The sequence below is a fragment of the Piliocolobus tephrosceles genome, chromosome 9 (genome assembly GCF_002776525.5).
Source record: "Piliocolobus tephrosceles isolate RC106 chromosome 9, ASM277652v3, whole genome shotgun sequence".
NCBI lineage: Eukaryota > Metazoa > Chordata > Mammalia > Primates > Cercopithecidae > Piliocolobus > Piliocolobus tephrosceles.
This window is the reverse complement of record NC_045442.1, coordinates 14,607,384-14,629,011: the sequence shown is the minus strand read 5'-3', so window position 1 is coordinate 14,629,011 and position 21,628 is coordinate 14,607,384. Positions and strand designations below refer to the sequence as shown.

The following is a 21,628-nucleotide window of genomic DNA, read 5'->3' as shown; positions in this document are numbered from 1 at the left end:
AACTCAATCTAAAAAAAAAAAAAAAAAACTTAGTTGCCAGAATCTCAATGTCAAGATTCACTTTTCAGCCACCACCTCCTATTGTTAACTCTATTATGCTCCAACTCTAATGGCCCTTCTGCTTTACCAGCACCTGCAATCCCTTTATCAATTCTGCTTCCTTTTCACTGCCCCTCATTTCCCATGGCCTCTATTTCCCCCTTTTCCAACTCAGATTCTACAGTTTTGTTCTTTTCTTCTTCACTTCTCCCTTTATTCTACTCAGCAAACCCCAACCCCGGTTAAATCCCACCCTCCACCCACCCCTTGCCTGCAGCCTAATGTGGCCACAGAAGAATGTATAAGCATGTTGACAGGTCTCACCTTAAATTCAAGACCACAGGCCTCAACAAGCACGTTGTTGCTGCCCAGCCATCCTACTACACTTCTCTTGGCCCTAACCCATTCTCCCAGATAACTGTTTCATAGTTTTTCCTCTCTCGCCAATCCTCTAATGCTCCTTGCTCTACTTTACTCTCAGCCATGTCCTGCTCTCCCATAGCACTTGGGGCAGCTAGAAGAGAACTTTGGCACCCTGCCATCTCTTCCCCAACTCACACCTGCAGCTGTGCTCAGACACTCTGCCTTCCCTCCTCCCACTCTGCAGTCTGGGGCTCCTGTCTCAAGCCAACCCCTATACACCAATGCATTTGATTCCATCTCTCACATGCAGGGGTGACCCCTTCATGTCCTTGAAATACTTCCTTCACTTGACCTCCACTCTGACCCTTTCCTGATGTTCTCCTTACCTTGCTAACTACTCTTTGCTGGTGTGTCCTCATCTCTGTGACCTCTGAGGTTGAAATATCCCAGGGCTCAGCCCCTGGACCTCATCCTTTCTCTAACTATGTTCATCAGTTTGTTCTAGCTTATAGCTTTAGAAATCATCTCTAGGTCCAGGCGCGGTGGCTCAATCCTGTAATCTCAGCACTTTGGGAGGCTGAGGTGGGCAGATTAGCTGAGGTCAGGAGTTCGAGACCAGCCTGGGCAACATGACGAAACCCTGTCTCTACTAAAAATACAAAAATTAGCTGGGTGTGGTGGCACGTGCCTGTAATTCCAGCTGCTCCAGAGGCTGAGAAAGGAGAATCGCTTGAACCCAGGAGGCAGAGTTGGCAGTGAGCCCAGGTCGCGCCACTGCACTCCAGCCTGGTGACAGAGCAACACTCCATCTCAGAAAAAAAGAAAAGAAAGACTCTCTAGAGCCGGGTACAGTGGCTCATGCCTGTAATCCTAGCATTTTGGGAGACCGAGGTGGGCAGATCACCTGAAGTCAGGAGTTCGAGACCAGCCTGGCCAACATGGCAAAACCTCATCTCTACTAAAAATGCAAAACTTAGCCGATCGTGGTGGTGTATGCCTGTAATCCCAGCCACTTGGGAGGCTGAGGCAGGAGAATCATTTGAACCCAGGAGGCAGAGGTTACAGTGAGCCAAGATCACGCCACTGCCCTCCAGCCTGGACAACAGAGTAAGACTTCATCTCAATAAAGAAATCATCTCGGCCGGGCATGGTGGCTCAAGCCTGTAATCCCAGCACTTCGGGAGGCCGAGATGGGCGGATCACGAGGTCAGGAGATCGAGACCATCGTGGCTAACGCGGTGAAACCCCGTCTCTACTAAAAAATACAAAGAACTAGCCAGGCAAGGTGGCGGGCGCCTGTAGTCCCAGCTACTTGGGAGGCTGAGGCAGGAGAATGGCGTAAACCCGGGAGGCGGAGCTTGCAGTGAGCTGAGATCCGGCCACTGCACTCCAGCCTGGGAGACAGAGCGAGACTCCGTCTCAAAAAAAAAAAAAGAAAAGAAAAAGAAAGAAATCATCTCAGCCGGGCACGGTGGCTCACACCTGTAATCCCAGCACTTTGGGAGGCAGAGGTGAGCAGATCACGAGGTCAGGAGTTCTAGACCAGCCTGACCAACATGGAAACCCTGTCTCTACTAAAAATACAAAACTTAGCTGGGCATGGTGGCGCGCACCTGTAATCCCAGCTACTCAGGAGGCTGAGGCAGGAGAATCGCTTGAACCCAGGAGGAAGAAGTTGCAGTGAGTCGAGATCAAGCCACTGCACTCCAGCCTGGGCAACAGAGCAAGATTTCATCTAAAAAAAAAAAGAAAAGAAAAAAGAAATCATCTCTAGGCTTATAAGTTACAAAATTGTATCACCAGCCCTAGACCTCTCTCCTGAAAGCCAGATCTCTCACATTCAGATGCCTGTTTGCCACATCTATTAAATATTCAATGTACTACACATATTCAACCTGCCAAACACCTGGTCTCCTCTACCTCCAATCTTCTCCTCCTGTCATCTTTCCCATGTTAATAATGGCAACCTGGTTCTTCCAGTTGCTCAAATCAAAAAATGTTGGAAGCATCCTTGAATGTTCTTTTCTTGTTACCTCCCCATGTCCAATCAACCCATCAACGAATCCCATATCTACCACCCCAATGGCTACCACCTGGTCCAAGTCACCACCATTTCTCAACCAGGGTATTGAATAACCTGCTAACTTGTCTGTGAGTTTCTACCTTTGGAAACCTTCACTTTATTCTCTTAATAACAAGCAGAGGAATCCTTTTAAAACAAAAGTGAGATTATGTCAGTCCCCTGATCAAGACCCTCTTGTGGTTCACCAACTCAGTGAAAGCTAACATCCTTACAACAGCCTGCAAAGCCCTACACAGTTCTTCTCCACCATTCCCAGTGTCACCTTTTCAGCCGTGATAACCTTCCCTCACCTCATTAAAGTCATAATAACATCCCTTCCACCCATACTTCCTAGCAACTTTCTCTTCTTCTCGTCTTGATTTTCCTTCTCTCTCTCTCTTTTTTTTTTTTTTTTTTTTTTGTTTTTCTATTTTTTTGTTTTTTTGAGACAGAGTCTCACTGTTGCCCAGGCTGGAGTGCAATGGCACTACAACCTCTGCCTCCTGGGTTCAAGCGATTCTCCTGCCTCAGCCTCCCAAATAGCTGGGATTACAGGCGCCCACCAACACGCCAGGCTAATTTTTGTATTTTTAGTAGAGTTCGGGTTTCACCATGTTGGCCAGGCTGGTCTCAAACTCCTGACCTCAGGTGATCCACCTGCCTCTGCCTCCCAAAGTGCTGGGATTACGGGGGTGAGTCACTGTTCCTAGCCTTTCCTTCTCTTCTTGATCAGGTTTATCACCATCTGATTCCCATATATTTTATGAATTTATTTCTTTATTGTCCACCCCTTTAGAATACAATGAGCTTGATGAGGGCAAGGATTTTGTGTTTGTTTCATTTACTGCTGTATGTCTAGCACCTACAACAGTGCCTGGCACATAGTAAGCACTCGGTATATTTCTGTTGAATAAATAAACTGATTAAAGGAGGCTTCCTGTATTATGATTGCCCGTCTCCATGCTGGTCTCCTGTATGCCACTGGGAATCCTTTGAAGGTCGTCACTAGGACAGTTCATTTTTGCATGTAGATCGTGCCTGGCACATAGTCAACACTAGAAAGTGGTTGTTCGTTTTATGTTTCAGAGCACCTTGACGGTTCCGACGGTGTGATAACAAGGTCTGAAACCTTATAGCTGTGCATTCTATTTTTTTTTTTTAGACAGAGTTTCGCTCTTTTTGCCCAGGCTGGAATGCAATGGCACGATCTTGCCTCACCACAACCTCCGCCTCCCAGGTTCAAGTGATTCTCCTGCCTCAGCCTCCTGAGTAGCTGGGATTACAGGCATGCGCCATCACCCTGGCTAATTTTTGTATTTTTAGCAGAGACAGGGTTTCTTCATGTTGGTCAGGCTGGTCTTGAACTCTCGACCTCAGGTGATCCACCCCCTCCCCCTCGGCCTCCCAAAGTGCTGGGATTACAGGCATGAGCCACCGTGCCTGGCCTACAGCCTTGCATTCTTAATCATGAAAGTGTCCAATCGAGGTTGGAAATTTTCTTTTTTTTTTTTTTTTTTTTTTGAGACGGAGTCTCGCTCTGTCGCCCAGGCTGGAGTACAGTGGCCGGTTCTCAGCTCACTGCAAGCTCCGCCTCCCGGGTTTACGCCATTCTCCTGCCTCAGCCTCCACGTAGCTGGGACTACAGGCACCCACCACCTCGCCCGGCTAGGTTTTTTTAGTATTTTTTAGTAGAGACGGGGTTTCACGGTGTTAGCCAGGATGGTCTCGATCTCCTGACCTCGTGATCCGCCCATCTCGGCCTCCCAAAGTGCTGGGATTACAAGCTTGAGCCACCGCGCCCGGCCAGAGGTTGGAAATTTTCAACAGTGGTCCATGAAGTGTAGATGTGAGGCGCACTGTACCTCAGCCAGACGGTTCTCATTGGACCTTTTGGGTTCTGCAAATTCAAAGCAAGTAAATTGGAACGCAGCTTCAGTTAAGTGTATATTTAGTAACAACAATGTCCTGGCAGTATTTGTTACCTCCTGGCAGAAATGCATCTTACACTTGACTGTCTTCAGCCTTTAAGGTTCTGCCAGACTCTGGGAGAAGGCTGAGGGGAAGGAGGGAGCATGTTTGTGGGATCAGTGCATATACTCACACATGCCATTACTGACATGCTGTGAAGTACAGCTCCTCCTTGGGGATTCAGGAGGTTATGCCCAAAACCACACAGACCAATCAGGGCCAACAAAGCAGAGTGAGTAATACACTGTGCATAGTGGTTTTGGGTGTGGTTTGAAAACAAGCATCTCTGTTAAACATGTTAAACACGATTCAAAGGAAACCTAAAACCACAGGGTGTGGACTTTTATGTTGGGGGTGTGTATATTAGATAATCTTCACATGGACTTATTCATTGTATTAGCTTCTCATGGAGCAGCTTAAATGGCACCTCCTGGAGAGCCTTCTCATGGTCATTTGCTCTAAGTCTATTTTAGCCCAGCATAGTGTCCTAAGCCTGTAATCCCAACAATTTGGGAGGCTGAGACAAGAGGATCACTTGAGCCTAAGAGCTCAAGACCAGCCTGGGGTCGAGACCATCCTGGCTAACGCAGTGAAACCCCGTCTCATAGGGAGACAGGGTCTCCTCTCATAGGGAGACCTTCTCTCTACAAAAAATAAAAAATTAGCTAGGTGTGGTGGTGCACCTGTGGTCCCAGCTACTCAGGAGACTGAGGTAGGAGGATCACTTGAGCACTTGAGCCTGGGAGGTCAAGGCTGCGGTGAGCCATGATCACACCACACCACTGTACTCCAGCCTGGGTGATGGAATGAGACCCTGTCTCCAAAAAACAAAACAAATAAAAAATAAAGACTACTTTTTTTTTTTTTTTTTGAGATAGAGTCTTGCTCTGTTGCCCAGTCTTGAGTGCACTGGCACCATCTCAGCTCACTGCAACCTCCGCCTCCTGGGTTCAAGTGATTCTCCTGCCTCAGTCTCCTGAGTAGCTGGGATTACAGGTGCCCACCATCATGCCCGACTAATTGTTGTGTTTTTTTTTTTTTTGAGACTGAGTCTTGCTCTGTCACCCAGGCTGGAGTGCAGTGCTGTGATCTTGGCTCACTACAACCTCTGCCTCCTGGGTTCAAGCAATTCTGCCTCAACCTCCCAAGTAAATGGGACTACAAGCATGTGCCACCACGCCCGGCTAATTTTTTGTATTTTTAGTAGAGATGGGGTTTCACCACGTTAGCCAGGATGATCTTGATCTCCTGACCTCGGGATCCACTTGCCTTGGCCTCCCAAAGTGCTGGGATTACAGGCGTGAGCCACCACGCCTGGCCAAGACTACCTGTTTTAATTATCTCCCAAAGGGTTGTCAGTATCTTTCAGAGTATATTTGATGGTTCTAACTGTATGATGACAAGGTCTGGTTGCTGTCTCTCTCACTATACTGGATGGTAAGATTTAAGGGACCAAGTGTGTCTTGTTCACCATTGTATCTCCGGCTCCCAGAACTATGCCCAGTGCAGAGCAAGTACTCCATAAATGTGTGATGTGTGAATAAATAAAGGAATGGAGAGTTTGGTAGGCAAAATTCTTAGACGTCTCCAGGAGTCCTATCCCTGGTATACATGCCCTGTCCCTGGGGCTGTAAATGTGAGAGATATCACTCTTGTGATTAGGCTATGTTATCTGTCACAATTGATTTTAAGATAGGGAGAAGCTGGGCTGGGTGCAGTAGCTCACGCTTGTAATCTCAGCAGTTTGGGAGGCCAAGGCGGGTGAATCACTTGAGGTCAGAAGTTTGAGACCAGCCTAGCCAACATGACAAAAGCCCATCTTGACCAAAAATACAAAAATTAGCCAGGTGTGGTGGCTCACATCTGTAATCCCAGCTACTTGGGAGGCTGTGGGTTGCAGAGGCAGGAGAATCACTTGAGCCTGGGAAGCAGAGGTTGCAGTGAGCCAAGATCACGCCTCTGCACTCCAGCCCAGGTGACAGAGTGAGACTCTGTCTCAAAAAATCAAAAAAAGAAAAGAAAAGAAAAAAAAGATAGAAACTGGGTGTGGCGGCTCATGCCTCTAATCCCAGCACTTTGGGAGGCAGAGGCAGGAGGATCGTTTGAGCCCAGGAGTTCAAGGTTGCAGTGACCTATGCAGTGACCTATGCAGTGACCTGCCACCACATTCCAGCTCTGGGAACAGAGCAAGACCCTGTCTCAAAAAAATAAGAAAAAGAAAGAGGAAAATAGGGTAGGTTGTTCTTTGGTCTTGGGAGCAGAAGATAACGAAGGGAATGATATTCTTTGGAAAGCGTCGCAATAAGATGCACACATTGAGCATCTGCTGTGGCTCTAGGCCTACTACTTCAAAAGTTGACCTGTGGCAAATGTGGCTACTTGGCCAAGCACAAGAGAAAGTATAATGGGAGCTCCAGGGATTAAAAAAAAAAAAAGAAAGAAAAATACTAGGACCAGTTCAATTATGCACCTAAAAATTATACACAGGTTGCTGGGCGCCGTGGCTCATGCCTGTAATCCCAGCTCTTTGGGAGGCCAAGGCGGGCAAATTGCTTGAGTTCAGGATTTTGAGATCAGCCTAGGCAACTTGATGAAACTTCGTCTCTATAAAAATTCAAAAAAATTAGCCAGGTGTTGTAGTGTGTGCGTGTAGTCCCAGCTACTTGGGAGGATAAGGTGGGAGGATCACGTGAACCAGGGAGATTGAGGCTGCAGTGAGGCAAGTCATGAATGTGCTACTGCACTCTAGCCTCGGTGACACAGTGAAACCCTGTCCTCAAAAATAAAATAAAATAAGAATTTCAACAATTAGCCATGCAATGAGTGTTCTGGTTTTTTTTTTTAAAGATTGAGGGGGAGAGTATTTGGGTGGGGTCTACTCAATCAGGTAAGCCTTTTACATCCATCCGTGTGGAGAGGTCAGAAGCAAAGGAAGGGATTCCAAGCGTGAGCAGGGGCACAAGGAACCCAAGGCAAGAAACTGCAGGCACCTCCAAGGGCTGAGGTAAGCCCTCCAGCCAACAGCCAGCCAGAGAATAGGGGGCCTCAGTCCTACCCCTGCAACAAAATTATTCTGTCAACAATGTCAATAAGCCTGGAAGCAAACGCATCCCCGGAGCCTCCAGAGAGGAATGCAGCCTGATCAGCGCCTGGATTCACAGCCTGGCAAGACGCTAAGCGGATATCCAGTCACACTCTTCCTAGACAACTGACCTACAGAACAGTGAGCCAATGAAAGGGTTTTGTTTGTTTGTTTGTTTGAGATGGAGTCTTGTTATTGTTGCCATAACAAACCATATCCCATAAACATGCCATATTTGGACCTTTTGGGTTCTGCAAATTCAAAGCAGGAAAATTGGAATGCAGCTTCAGTTAAGTGTTCATTTAGTAAAAACATGTCCTGGCAGTATTTGTTACTTTGTGACATTGGGCACGTAATCTCTCTGTAAGCCTCCGTTTTCCCATCTGCAAAACAGCCACAATACGGGTGTGGTGGGGTTTAAATGAGATACTACATGTAGTACTTTTTTCTTTCCTCTTTTTTTTTTTTTTTTTTCCGAGACAGGGTTCTTGTCGCCCAAGCTGGAGTATGGTGGCATGATCTTGGCTCACTGCAGCCTCCTCGACTTCCTGGGCTCAAGCAATCCTCCCACTTCAGCCTCCTGAGTAGCTGGGACCACAGAAATGCCCCACCGTGCCTTGCTAATTTTGTGACTTTTTTGTTGAGGGGGGTTTCCCCATGTTTCCCAGGCAGGTCTTGAACTTCTAAGCTCAAGCAATCCACCCACCTTGGCCTCCCAAAGTGTATAGAAAGTGTGAGGTCCTCTTAGGACAGTCCCCGATGCACTGCTTTTTAGAAATCGTCCTCACATATATGCATGTAAGATGGACAAAACAACCAACACATGAAACACAGCCTTTTTCTACCCCTTAACTGCAAGTATTCTGATATTGACTAGTGGGTGGGCATTGCCCCCTCTTCCTTTATTCAACCTATACTTTATCAGGTAGATGTGATAATCAATTGGGAAGACCCCTGGAGAAGTGGGGTGAGAGGTTCATGTAGGAAATGGATAAGGTGAGAGAAAGAGAGATAAGAGATATATTTTGGCTGGGTGTGGTGGCTCGTGCCTGTAATCCTAGCACTTTGGGAGGCTGAGGCAGGCAGATCACTTTACCTCAAGAGTTCAAGACCAGCCTGAGCAACGTGGCTAAACTCCATCTCTACTAAAAATACAGAAATTAGCTAGGGATGGTGGCGCACACCTGTAGTCCCAGCTACTCAGGAGGCTGAGGCAGGAGAATTGCTCGAGCCCAGGAGGTGGAGGTTGCAGTGAGCTGAGATGGCACCATGGCACTCCAGCCTGGGCGACAGAGCCAGACCCTGTCTTAAAAAAAGAAAGAAAAGAAAGAAAGAAAATAGAAAGAAAAAAGAAAAAGAGTAACTTTACAGCAGAGAAATCTGGCAAACATAACCTCAGGCAGGTGATCAAGGTCAACACCTTGACGAACCCTTCATATGACTTAATGAGAATGGCACTTTAGCTCTGTGATCTTCCTTACAAAAAATGTTTCATGCAGTGCAATCATGAGAGAGAACATCAGACAAGTCCTTATGGAAGCACAGACTACAAAATACCTGACCAATCCTCAAAACTGCCAAAGTCAGGCCGAGCTTGGTGGCTCGTGCCTGTAATCCCAGCACTTTGGGAGGCCGAGGTGGGTGGATCACTTGAGGTCAGGAGTTCGAGACCACCCTGGCCAACATGGTAAAACCCTGTCTCTACTAAAATACAAAAATTAGCCAGGCATGGTGGCACATGCCTATAATCCCAGCTAGTTGGGAGACTGAGACAGGAGAATCGCTGGAACCCGGGAGGTGGAGGTTGCAGTGAGCCGAGATTCAGCCACTGCTCTTAAGCCTGGGTGACAGAGAGAGACTCCATCTCAAAATAAATAAATAAATAAAAATAAATAAGTAAGAATAAAAATAGAAAAAGCCAGGTGTGGTGGCATGTGCCTATGGTCCCAGCTACTGAGGAGGCTGAGGTAAGAGAATGGCTTGAGCCTGGGAGGCAGAGGTTGCAGTGAGCCTAGATCGCGTGACTGCACTCTAGACTGGGTGACAGAGCCAGACCTTGATTATAATAACCATAATAATAATAGGCCAGGGCCAGGCACAGTGGCTCACACCTGTAATCCCAGCATTTTGGGAGGTCAAGGCAGTGGATCACGAGGTCAGGAGTTCAAGACCAGCCTGGCCAAGATGGTGAAATGAGATACTACATTTCACCATCTAGAAACCCTGTCTCTACTGAAAATACAAAAATTAGCTGCGTGTGGTGGCAGGTGCCTGTAATCCCAGCTACTCGGGAGGCTGAGGCAGAGAATTGCTTGAACCCGGGAGGCAGAGTTTGCAGTGAGCCGAGATGGCGCCACTGAACTCCAGCCTGGGTGACAGAGCAAGACTCCATCTCAAGATAATAATAATAATAATAATAATAATAAGCCAGTGTGGTGGCTCACGCCTTCAATCCCAGCACTTTGGGAGGCTGAGGCAGGCAAAATATGAAGTCAGGATTTCGAGACCAGCCTGGCCAACATGGTGAAATCCTGTCTCTACTAAAAATACAAAAATTAGCTGGGTATGGTGGTGGGTACCTGTAATTCCAGCTACTTGGGAGGCTGAGGCAGGAGAATCACTTGAACCCGGGAGGCAGAGGATGCAGTGAGCTGAGATTGCACCATTGCACTCCAGTCCAGGTGACAGAGCAAGATTCCATCTCAAAAAATAATAATAATAAATGATAATAATGTATCAATATTGGTTGATTAGCTGTGACAAATGTACCCTACAGATGTGTTAATAAGACGTTAATGACAGACAAAATCATGTGCGGTATATGGTCATTTTCAATACCGTCTTTGCAACTTTTCTATAAATCTAAAGCTATTCGAAAGGTTTATTTTATTTTTATTTATTTATTATGTATATATTATTTTTTTGGAGATGAAGTCTCGCTCTGTCACCCAGGCTGGAGTGCAGTGGCACAATCTCGGCTTACTTCAACCTCCACCTCCCAGGTTCAAGCAATTCTACTGACTCAGCCTCCCAAGTAGCTGAGATTATAGGGGCACGCCACCACACCCGGCTAATTTTTTGTATTTTAGTAGAGACAGGGTTTCACCGTATTGCCCAGGCTGGTCTTGAACTCCTGAGCTCAGGCAATCTGCCTGCCTCAGCCTCCCAAAGTGCTGGGATTACAAGCGTGAGCCACCATGCCGGGCCTAGGCCTATTATTATTATTATTTTGAGACAAAGTTTTGCTCTTGTTGCCCAGGCTGGAGTGCAATGGTGTGATCTCGGCTCATTGCAACTTCTGCCTCCTGGGTTCAAGGAATTCTCCTGCTTCAGCTTCCCAAGTCACTGGGATTACAGGCGCCCGCCACCACGCCTAGCTAATTTTTGTATTTTTAGTAGAGACGGGGTTTTACCACGTTGGCCAAACTGGTCTCAAACTCCTGACCTCAGGTGACCTGTCTGCCTTGGCCTCCCAAAGTGCTGGAATTACAGGCATGAGCCACCACCCCCGACCTAAAAGGTTTATTTTTAAAAATCTGAGGGGAAAGGAATTTTAAGACATTTCACTGTAGGTAATAAATTCTGTCCTCTTTAATGTTTTTTGGGAAACGGAAATAAGGATCAGAATTATTTTAATTACATTTTCCTTGCTGAACTATGTCGTATTCTTTTTTTTAGAGACTGCTTTTTTTTAGAGGCTGGATTTTGCTTTGTCACACAGGCTGGAGTGCAGTGGCTCAATCATAGCTCATGACAACCAGTGACTCCTGGGCTCAAGTGATCCTCTCATCTCAGCCTCCTGCGTAGATAGGTTCAGGTGCGTACCTCCAAGCCCACCTAATTTTTAAATTATTTTTGTAGAGACAGGGTCTCGCTATGTTGCCCAGGCTGCTCTTGAACTCCTGGGCTCAATCCTTTTGCCTCAGCTTCCCAAAATGCTGGGTCTACAGACATGAGCCATGGTGCCCAGTCCATGAACTATTTCTTTTAATGCAACATAGTAGCCAGGTGTGGTGGCTCACACCTGTAATCCCAGCACTTTGGGAGGCTGAGGTGGGAGGATCTCTTAAGGCCAGGAGTTCAAAACCAGCCTGGGCAACATAGTGAGGCTCCCATCTCTACAAAATTAAAATTAAAATTAAAATTAACTGGGCATCATGCCTCATGCCTGTAGTCCCAGCTACTCTGGAGGCTGACGCATGAGGATTGCTTGAGCCTAGGAGTTCAAGGCCATACTGGGCAACATAAGGAGATCCCATCTCTACAAAAAGTTTTAAAAAACTGCCGGGCATGGTGGCACAAACCTGTGGTCCCAGCTACTTGGGAGGCTGAGGTGGGAGAATTGCTTGTGCCTGGAAGGTTGAGGATGCAGCAAGCTGTGATTGAACCGCTGCACCCCAGCCTGGGTGACAGAACAAGACCCTGTCTCAATAAATAAATGAATAAATAGAAGAAAAGAAAGAAAGAGAGAGAGAGGGAGGGAGGGAGGGAGGGAGGGAAGGAAGGAAGGAAGGAAGGAAGGAAGGAAGGAAGGAAGGAAGGAAGGAAGGAAGGAAGGAAAGAAAGAAGGAAAAATGCAACATGGCTCGAAACCTGGGCTTCTTGGGGCTGGAGATCTACCCAGCATCCTGAAACTCTGGAGAACACAAGAAGGATGACTGCATCTTGGGAATGTTCTGGAAGCCTCACATATGCTAGAAGTCAGGACAGAGTGTCAGAGCAGTTGACTGAATCCCCTTCCAGTTCCCAAGTGAGACTGAATCCCTTAAATTAAAAGAGCTTGGCCAGGTGTGGTATCTCACGCCTGTAATCCTGGCACTTCAGAATGCCAAGGCGGGTGGATCACTTGAGGCCAAGAGTTTGAGACTAGCCTGGCCAACATGGTGAAACCCCATCTCCACTAAAAATACAAACAATTAGCCGGGTGTGGTGGTACACACCTGTAATCCCAGCTACTCAGGAGGCTGAGGCAGAAGAATTGCTTGAGCCTGGGAGGTGGAGATTGCAGTTAGTGGAGATCACACCACTGCACTCCAACCTGGGTGACAGAGCAAGATTCCGTCTCAAAAAAAAAAAAAAAAAAAAAAAATGGCTAAGTGCAGTGGCTCACGCCTGTGCCTATGATCCCAACACTTTGGGAGGCCAAGGTGGGTGGATCACCTGAGGTCAGGAGTTTGAGACCAGCCTAACCAATGTGGTGAAACCCTGTCTCTACTAAAAATACAAAATTAGCCGGGCGTGGTGGCCTGCAGCTGTAGTTCCAGCTATTCAGGAGGCTGAGACAGGAGAATTGCTTAAATCCAGGAGGCGGAGGTTGCAGTGAGCCAAGATTGTATCACTGCATTCCAGCCTGGGCGACAGAGCAAGACTCCATCAAAAAAAAAAAAAAAAAACTTCTACTCTAATGGCTCCCTTGGCTGACACATGCCCAATCTATGATGGAATCCAATTACAGAAACAAAGATGAAAAATAACCACATTTGACTCACAGGAAACTGGGATTGGAACACCTAGAAGATGCTGGGGTCCCTTGTGCACTTGTCCACATGGCCAGTTTAGGCACTTTCCAAATCTGCTTCAGTGCCAGTAACTTACTCTTTTTCTGCAGAGCAAGGAGTGAGCAGTCTGTGCAAAAACGAATTCACATGACAGGACTGAGGGTGATATCCATAGAAAGTCTGCTGGCCAGGTTGGCCCAAGGCTGTGCCTGGAAACTTGGACTTCTGCAGTGTTCCCAGCATTTCCAGAACTGATGGAACTGATCAGAGTGATGGACTATGCCTGAACTATTTGTACATACAATGTGGTTCATGAGGGTCTGGAAATTTGGTATGAGCTAGGCAGAGGGTACCTATGTGACTGGCCCCCAGTTAAAACTGAGTTACTTGGTGACTGAGTTCTAACAAACTTCCCTGGTTGATAAATATCACAAGTATTGCCACAACTTGTTGCTGGAGGAATTAGGTGTGTCCTATATGACTCCACCAGGAAATAACTCCTGGGAACTTGGCCCTGGTTTCCTCCAGACATCACTCCATGTGTTTTTTCCCTTTGCTGGTTTTTCTTTCTATCCTCTGGCTGTAATAAATCATAGCCTTGAGCTGGGGATGGTGGCTCACATGTGTAACGCCAGCATTTTGGAGGCTAAGGTGGGTGGATCACTTGAGGCCAGAAGTTTGAGATCAGCCTGCACAATATAGTGAGATCACATCTAAAAAAAAAAAAAAAATGGTGGTGCCTGCCTGTAGTCCCAGCTACTCAGGAGGATGAGGTGGGAGGATCACTTGAGCCTGGATCAAAGCTGCAGTGAGTCGTGATCGCGTCACTGCACTCCAGCCTGGGTGACAGAGTGAGACCCTGTTTCACAAAAATAAAAATGTATATCATAGCCATGAGTATAGCTATATGCTGAATCCTGAGAATCCTTCCAATGAATCATTGAATTTGGGGGGTGGTCTTGGGGACCCTTTGTATTCTTATCTATAAAATTAGACTATTCTTATCTATAAAACTAGCATAAAGATTTTCCCTGATTCAAATCTTTATTGGGAGAGTCACGGAGGAAAGTATGGTTAGCTCCATTTGATCACTGAGAAAACATGCACAGAAAAGATAGGCAACATGTGTAAGGTTTTGCAGCTAAGATGGGCAAGGGGGGTTGGAACTCAAGTTGTCTGTTTCCACACCCCAGCTCCATCTGTCTGTGACAGCACAGAGGTCATTCTTACTTCTAAAGGTTGGGGATGCGCCGCCTCTGCTCTCTCCACCTTCTATTCTCTCCACCTTTTCCCTTCACTCTGGTATACCTGTCTGGCAGGTGAGACAGCACATGTGGAGAAATAGGAGGGAAGGAGGTGTCAATTCCAGGTATCATCCCACTCACTGGAGCCTGGACACACCCCTCATTATCTTTCCTGCACCCACTATCATCTCCCTCTCCTTTGTTTTATTATCTGTTCATCATCATCTTCATCCTCATTTCTTTTCTTTTTTTTTTTTTTCTGAGATGGAGTCTCTGTCACCCAGGCTGGAATGCAGTGGTGCGATCTTGGCTCACTGCAACCGTCGCCTCTTGGGTTCAAGTCACTCTGCCTCAGCTTCCTGAGTAGCTGGGATTATAGGCGCCCAACACCATGCCTAGCTAATTTTTGTATTTTTAGTAGAGATGGGGTTTCACCATGTTGGCCAGGCTAGTCTTGAACTCATGACCTCAAGTGACCCACCCACCTTGGCCTCCAAAGTGCTGTTATTACAGGCATGAGCCACCACGCCCGGCCAGTCCTCATTTATTTTCTAAATGCTTCCTGTTACAAATATTTGCACAATGTGCAAAGGAAATCAAGTTTTACTGATCTTGTGTTCTTGCTAATTTAATGGAAAATGACTCTCCAAGCCCAAATGCCACACATAATTATATCATGTATTGTGGGGTAAATGTGTCTCTGTAAGACTCAACAAATGACCTTGGTGAAGCAAAAAGGATAGGAGATCTAGGGCATATATATTTTTTTTTTTTTTGAGACGGAGTCTTACTCTGTCACCCAGGCTGGAGTGCAGTGGTGCGATCTTGGTTCACTGCAAGCTCCGCCTCCTGGGTTTGCCATTCTCCTGCCTCAGCCTCCCGAGTAGCTGGGACTACAGGTGCCTGCCACCACATCTGGCTAATTTTTTGTATTTTTAGTAGAGACGGGTTTTCACCGTGTTAGCCAGGATGGTCTCAATCTCCTGATCTCGTGATCTGCCCGCCTCGGCCTCCCAGAGTGCTGGGATTACAGGCGTGAGCCACCACGCCCAGCCGGGCATATGGTTTTAACATATTTTCTCATCATTTCTGTTTATCATGTTTCATCAAATCTAGAAATGCTATCAACGATCATGTATCATTATTTTATACACCCCTTGGGAAAAAAAACACTATGAATTATAATTGTAAAATGCATCACAATTTCAGAGACTTTTTATTTAAACAACTGGAAGCAGCCAGCATGGTGGTTCACACCTGTAATCCCAGCACTTTGGGAGCATGAGGCGGGTGGATAGCTGGAGCTCACAAGTTTAAGACCAGCCTGGGCAACATGGTGAAACCCCATCTCTACTAAAAATTCTAAAAGAAAAAGAAAAAAAGTATTAGCCAGGCGTGGTGGCGCACACCTGTAGTCCCAGCTACTTGGAAGGCTGAAGTGAGAAGATGGCTTAAGTTGGAGAGGCAGAAGTTGCAGTGAACAGAGATTTTGCCAACTCCCAGATCATTCAGGGGAACAAGCTGCCCCAGGAGCAATAGGTTAGGGCTGGTCCTGAGGTCCATGACTCCACAGGCACACACACCCCTTGTTGCCTTCTCTCTGTGGTATTGGTATTCCTGTGGGTATCTGGCACGTTTCCTCTTAAACCCTTCTCACAAAGGGACATAATTGTATGTTTTAATTCCAGACAAGGGACTGAGTGGCTGGCCAAGGAAGACTAAGCAAACTCAAGGGGTCCACACTTCGACTGCAGAGAGAAGAGAGGGGTTACCTTCAGTAATTCAAAGTTTTGCCAGCTTCTCTTTTGCAAGAGAAAAGGAGGAAACTCCCACAGAAATACAATCTCTGGCAAGGCAATCCATATACATCGAATACAAATTACCAGCCAGGCACAGTGGCTCTAACTTGTAGTCCCAGCACTTTGGAAGCCAAGGTGGGTGGATTGCTTGAGCTCAGGAGCCTGGGACCCGCCTAGGCAATCTAGTGAGACCCTGTCTCCACTAAAAATACAAAAAAATAGCCAGGCTATTTTGCACACCTGTGGTCCAAGCTACTCCAGAGGCTGAGGTGGGAGGATGGCTTGAGCCCAGAGGGTGAAGGTTGCAGTGAATTGAGATTGCACCACTGCACTCCGGTCTGGGTGAAAGAGCCAGACCCTGTCTCAAAAATAAGTAAATAAACAAACAAATAAATAAAGAAGACATAAATAAATGAGCTCAGGAGTTTGAGACCAGCTTGGGCAACATGGTGAAACCCCATCTCTACAAAAAATACAAAAATTAGCAGAGCGTGGTGGCGCGTGCCTGTAGTCCCAGCTACTTGGGAGGCTGAGGTGGGAGGATCACTTGAGCCCAGGAGGCAGAGGTTGCAGTGAGCAGAGATCATGTCACTGCCCTCCAGCCTGGGCAACAGAGTCAGATCCATTCTCAAAAAGAAAACAAAATCAAACGACCCCTAAACTCTCCAAATTACCTAAGGGCAGCTACATTCGTTTGCTCAGGCTGCCATAATGAAGTAGCACAGAGTGAGTGGCTTGAACAACAAAAATGTACTTTCTCACATCTCTGGAGGCTAGAAATCCAAAATCAAGGCATGTGGGCAGGTTAATTCCTCTGTGGCCTCTCTATTTGGCTTGCAGATGGCTGCCTTCTGGCTACCTCTTCACATATGCACTTTCCTATGTCCACACAGGCCTCTGGTGTCTCTCTGTGTTCACATTTCTTCTTCTTCTTCTTTTTTTTTTTTTTGACAGTGTCTTGCTCTGTTGCCCAACTGGAGTGCAGTGGCGTGATCTTGGCTCACTGCAACCTCTGCCTCCCGAGTTCAAGTGATTCTCCTGCCTCGACCTCCTGAGTAGCTGGGATTACAGGCACCTGCCAATACGCCCGGCTAATTATTTTTGTATTTTTAGTAGAGACAGGGTTTCACCATGTTGGCCAGGCTGGTCTCAAGCTCTTGAGATCCACCTGCTTCAGCCTCCCAAAGCGCTGAGATGACAGGCTTGAGCCATTGTACATGGCCCACATTTCTTCTTTTAATAAGGACATCCATTAGATTGATTAGGGCCCACCATGAATGGCCTCATTTTAACCTAAGCACCTCTTTAAAGGCCTCCAATACAGTCACTTTCTGAGGTACTCAGAGTTAGGGCTTCAACATATGAATTTTGAGGGGATACAACTCAACCCAGAATAATAGCTGAAATATGTTAAGTTTTTTTTTTGAGATGGAGTCTTGCTCTGTTGCCCAGGCTGGAGTGCAGTGGCATGATCTCAGTTCACTGCAAGCTCCACCTCCCAGGTTCACGCCATTCTCCTGCTTCAGCCTCCCGAGTAGCTCAGACTACGGGCACCCACCACCACACCCGGCTAATTTTTTGTATTTTTATTAGAGACAGGGTTTCACCATGTTAGCCAGGATGGTCTCGATCTCCTGACCTTGTGATCCGCCCACCTCAGCCTCCCAAAGTGCTGGGATTACAGGTGTGAGTCACTGCGCCCAGCCGAAATATGTTAAGTTTTATGTAATACTCTGGAAGGTTAAGGCAGGATTGCTTGAGCCTGGGATTTCAAGACCAGCTGGGGCAATATGGCGAGACCCTATCTCTACAAAAAATAAAACAGGCCGAGAGCGGTGGCTCATGCCTATAATCCCAGCACTTTGGGAGGCCAAGGCAGGTGGATCACCTGAGGTCAGGAGTTCGAGACCAGCCTGGCCAACATGGTGAAACCCCGTCTCTACTAAAAAAAAAAAATTAGCCAGGTGTGGTGGCTCACGCCTCTGATCCCAGCACGATGGGAGGCCAAGGCAGGAGCATCACTTGAGGTCAGGAGTTCGAGATCAGACTGGGCAACATAGTGAGACCCATCTCTACAAAAAAATTTTTTTAATTAGCTGGGCGTGGTGACGGGCGCCTGTAATCCCAGCTACTCAGGAGGCTGAGGCAGGAGAATGGCTTCAACCCGGGAGGCAGAGGTTGCAGTGAGCCGAGTTTGTGCCACTTCACTCCAACCTGGGCAACAAGGCGAGACTCTGTCTCAAAAAAAAAAAAAAAAACCTTGACAATATACCACCAACTCGTATCAATCTGCACCTCAAGTATCTGCTTTGGATGCAGGGCACTGCCATCCAGCAAACTGGGACAAAGAGGTAGTTTTTTTTTTTTTTTTTGAGACTGGGTCTCACTCTCTCACCCAGGTTGGAGCGCAGTGGTACAGACACGGCTTGTTGTGGCCTCAGCCTCCCAGACTCAAGCGATCCTCCCACCTCAGCCTCCCAAGGATCTGGGACCACAGGCACACACCACCACGCCCAGCTAATTGTTTTATTTCATTTATTTATTTATTTATTTATTCTACTCACCAATTGTCTGTCTTCCCCAGTGGACTGCTCTGTCTTGTTCAGCCCTGTAAGGTATCCCTAATGCCTTATTAGGCCCTCAATTTTATTTTTGTTTTGGGGATGGCTGGATGAAGGAATGGATGGAGACCCTTCCTCTATCCTCAGGACACCCCTTTTTAGGAACAAGGTGACCTGTTCTTTTGAGCTTGACTAGAGGGCAGAGGTAGAACAAGGAAAGCCTAAGACGGGAAGAAAGATTGGAGTGGATTGAGAAGAAGGATGAAGAGCTGGATTAGAGAAATTGAGAGAGGCTGCGGAGACTCAAGGAGGTTTCCAAGTGCGAAGGGCCAAGGGCAGAAGAGGAGGAGAGCTGCACCCAGCACGTCCTGATAGGTAGGACTGGAGCTGGAATAGGTGGGCCTGCGGGTGGGGCGGGGCCGACGGGGGGATTGATGGTCCTGTGATTGGGCGGGGCGGGAGGGAGGCGGGTCCTACGGCGGGAGGCGGGGCCTGTGATGGGGCGGGGGGGGGGGCGGGGCCGGGCGGGGGGGGGGGCCCTACGGGGGGGGGGGGGGGGGCTCCGGTGAGAGGCGGGTCCTGCAGGCGGCAGCCAGAGCTACGCGCCGCGGCGGCGGAAGATGGCTGCGGCCGAAGTGGTGGACACTCAGTTGATGCTTGGAGTCGGGCTGATCGGTGAGGACGTAGGCGCCCTGCCTGGCAAGCCCGCACCCTGGTTCTGCCTCTGCTCCACCTCGGCCTGGGGCAGCCGGGGCTCCCGCGGCCCCCGGCGCCGCCCGCATGAGGAGGGCGCGGCACCCTCCCTGTTGGGCCTGGACTGGGGGCTGCGGAGCCCGGCCTCCTTGGCGCAGGGGACCCGGCCCGCCGCCGTCGCCCGCCCGCGGCCGCCTGTGGGGCCCTTCCGGCCTGAGGGAACCCGGGGACCTCCAAGATCCCGGGGTGGAGCTCCCCCTGCGCGCCCAAGCTGGGCGGCTGCGAGGGGCGCTGCGCGGGCAGGGCCGGGCCGGGCCGGGCGGGAGCAGCCGGTTGGCGGCGCGGCGCGGCGGGGAGGAGGTAGGGCCCGGTTCTCCCAAGCCGTGCGCTGGCGGCTGCCTCGGAGCCACGGGTGACTGTGGGACCGGGCACCTGGAGACTGCTGGGCCGGGTGCTGCGCGTAGTACACACGTTGTCTCCTTTTAGCTCTCACCAAGGACCCAGGGGCCGTGGGAAACGTCTGACGCGCACTTCACGGAGGAGCAAATGGAGGCCCAGGCCGTCATTGTGCACGGACACACTATAGGCAGTACAGAGCCGGGCGTGGGACCCTCGCAGTGTAGCCCAGAGCCCCCAACCCCCACCAGTGGAGGGCTCCTGCATCATGTGATCGAGCTTGTGCATAAAGCAGGAGTTTCTACACAATCGTGTGAGGTGGAATCTCGGTTAGCTCTGAGGAATGTAATTATCTTCCATAATTAAAAAATATCACATTGGGATCTTCGGGCAGCCTCGTGCAGTGTTTAGGGGGTGGAACCCCTTGGTTCCCTTCGAAAAAGTTTTATTTTCCCGAGATTTTTGCACACCCCTAAACTCTTTCTATTCCCCAAGTACACAATAACATTGCTTAGGCTTTAGCAAAACTGAAAAAATATGCTGATTATTTTTCACTGCCTCAAAGTAGTGCGTTTATGTGGGAATCGCTTACTGTATTTCTTTTTCTTTCTTCTTCTTTTTTTTTTTTTAGGCAGTCTCCCTCTTATCCAGACTGGAGTGCAGTAGCGCAATCACCGTTGTCTGCAGCCTCCACTTCCCAGGCCCAAACTATCCTCCCGCCTCGGCCTCTGAGTAGCTGGGACGTCAGGCGTGCACCACCACCCGATTAATTTTTGTATTTTTTGTGGAGATGGGATACTGACATGTTATCCAGGCGGATTACTGTATTTATTTCTAATGTGATTTTCAAACTGCTTCAAAACAAAACCTAAGTAACTTAGTTTCTCCAGAAGGTACTTTTGAACTAAGGCTAAGTTAAACTGTCTTTACTAATAGCAAATAAAAAGATGACATATGATCATGTTTTGAACTCAGCAGTTTTTTTATTATTCACATTAACATGAATTTAAAAGGGGTTTGCAGCCAGCCTGGGCAACGTGGTAAAACCCTGTCTCTACAAAAAATACAAAAATTAGCCAGGTGTGGTATGCCTGTAGGTGGGAGGATTGCTTGATCCCAGGAGGCAGAGGTTGCAGCGAACTGAGATCATGCCACTGTACTCCAGCATGGGTGACAGAGCAAGATCCCCCACCCCATCTCAAAAAAAGAAATTAAAAAAAAAAAAAAAAAAAGGAGGTCAGGCATGCTGACTCATGCCTGTAATCCCAGCACTTTGGGAGGCTGAGGCAGGTGGATCAATTGAGGCTGGGAGTTGATCAGCCTGGCCAATATAGCGAAACCCTGCCTCCACTAAAAAGGCAAAAAATTAGCTGGGTGTGGTGGTGCACCCCTGTAATCTCAGCTACTTGGGAGGCTGAGGCAGGAGAATCACTTGAACCCGGGAGGTGGAGGTTGCAGTGAGCTGAGATCACGTCACTGCACTGCAGCCTGAGTGACAGAGTGAGACTCTGTCTCTAAAGAGAAAAAAAAAAAAGAGTGTGGGTGTCTTTTTTAATATAATGATTTATTTTCCTTTTGGCAGATACCCAGTAGTGGAATTACTGGGTGGAATGGTAGTTCTGTTTCAATAACAATTTTTTATTTGTAGTTTTTAGAGACAGGGTCTCTCTCTGTTGACTAGGCTGGAATGCAGTGGTGCATAGCTCATGACAACCTCTGAATCCTGGGCTAAAGTGATCCTCCCACCTTAGCTTCCTGAGTAGCTGGCATAGCAGGATGAGCCACAGACAAAACTCCTCAGACACCGGATTAAAGAAGGAAGAGGTTTTTTATTCGACCGGGAGCTCGGCTCTTAAGACGCGAGTCTGCCGATGCTCCCGGCCGAATAAAAAACCTCTTCCTTCTTTAATCCGGTGTCTGAGG

General features: G+C 48.0%; 1 protein-coding gene across 6 annotated transcripts in view; it reads left to right on the top strand.

The window, feature by feature from the left end:
• The first annotated feature begins 19,166 nt into the window (after window positions 1-19,166).
• Window positions 19,167-21,628, top strand: part of DENND10 (DENN domain containing 10) — a 32,727-nt gene continuing 30,265 nt past the window's right edge. Inside the window, exons 1-2 of one of the 6 annotated variants that reach the window (XM_026456542.1) lie at window positions 19,178-19,291; window positions 19,796-20,034. In XM_026456542.1, the coding sequence (XP_026312327.1) occupies window positions 19,856-20,034 (179 nt within the window). In that variant the 5' untranslated portion in view covers window positions 19,178-19,291; window positions 19,796-19,855. Of the gene's footprint in view, window positions 19,292-19,795; window positions 20,051-21,628 lie in introns of all 6 variants that reach the window. The other 5 variants (XM_026456546.1, XM_026456547.1, XM_026456545.1 and 2 more) reach the window with 5 other exon arrangements.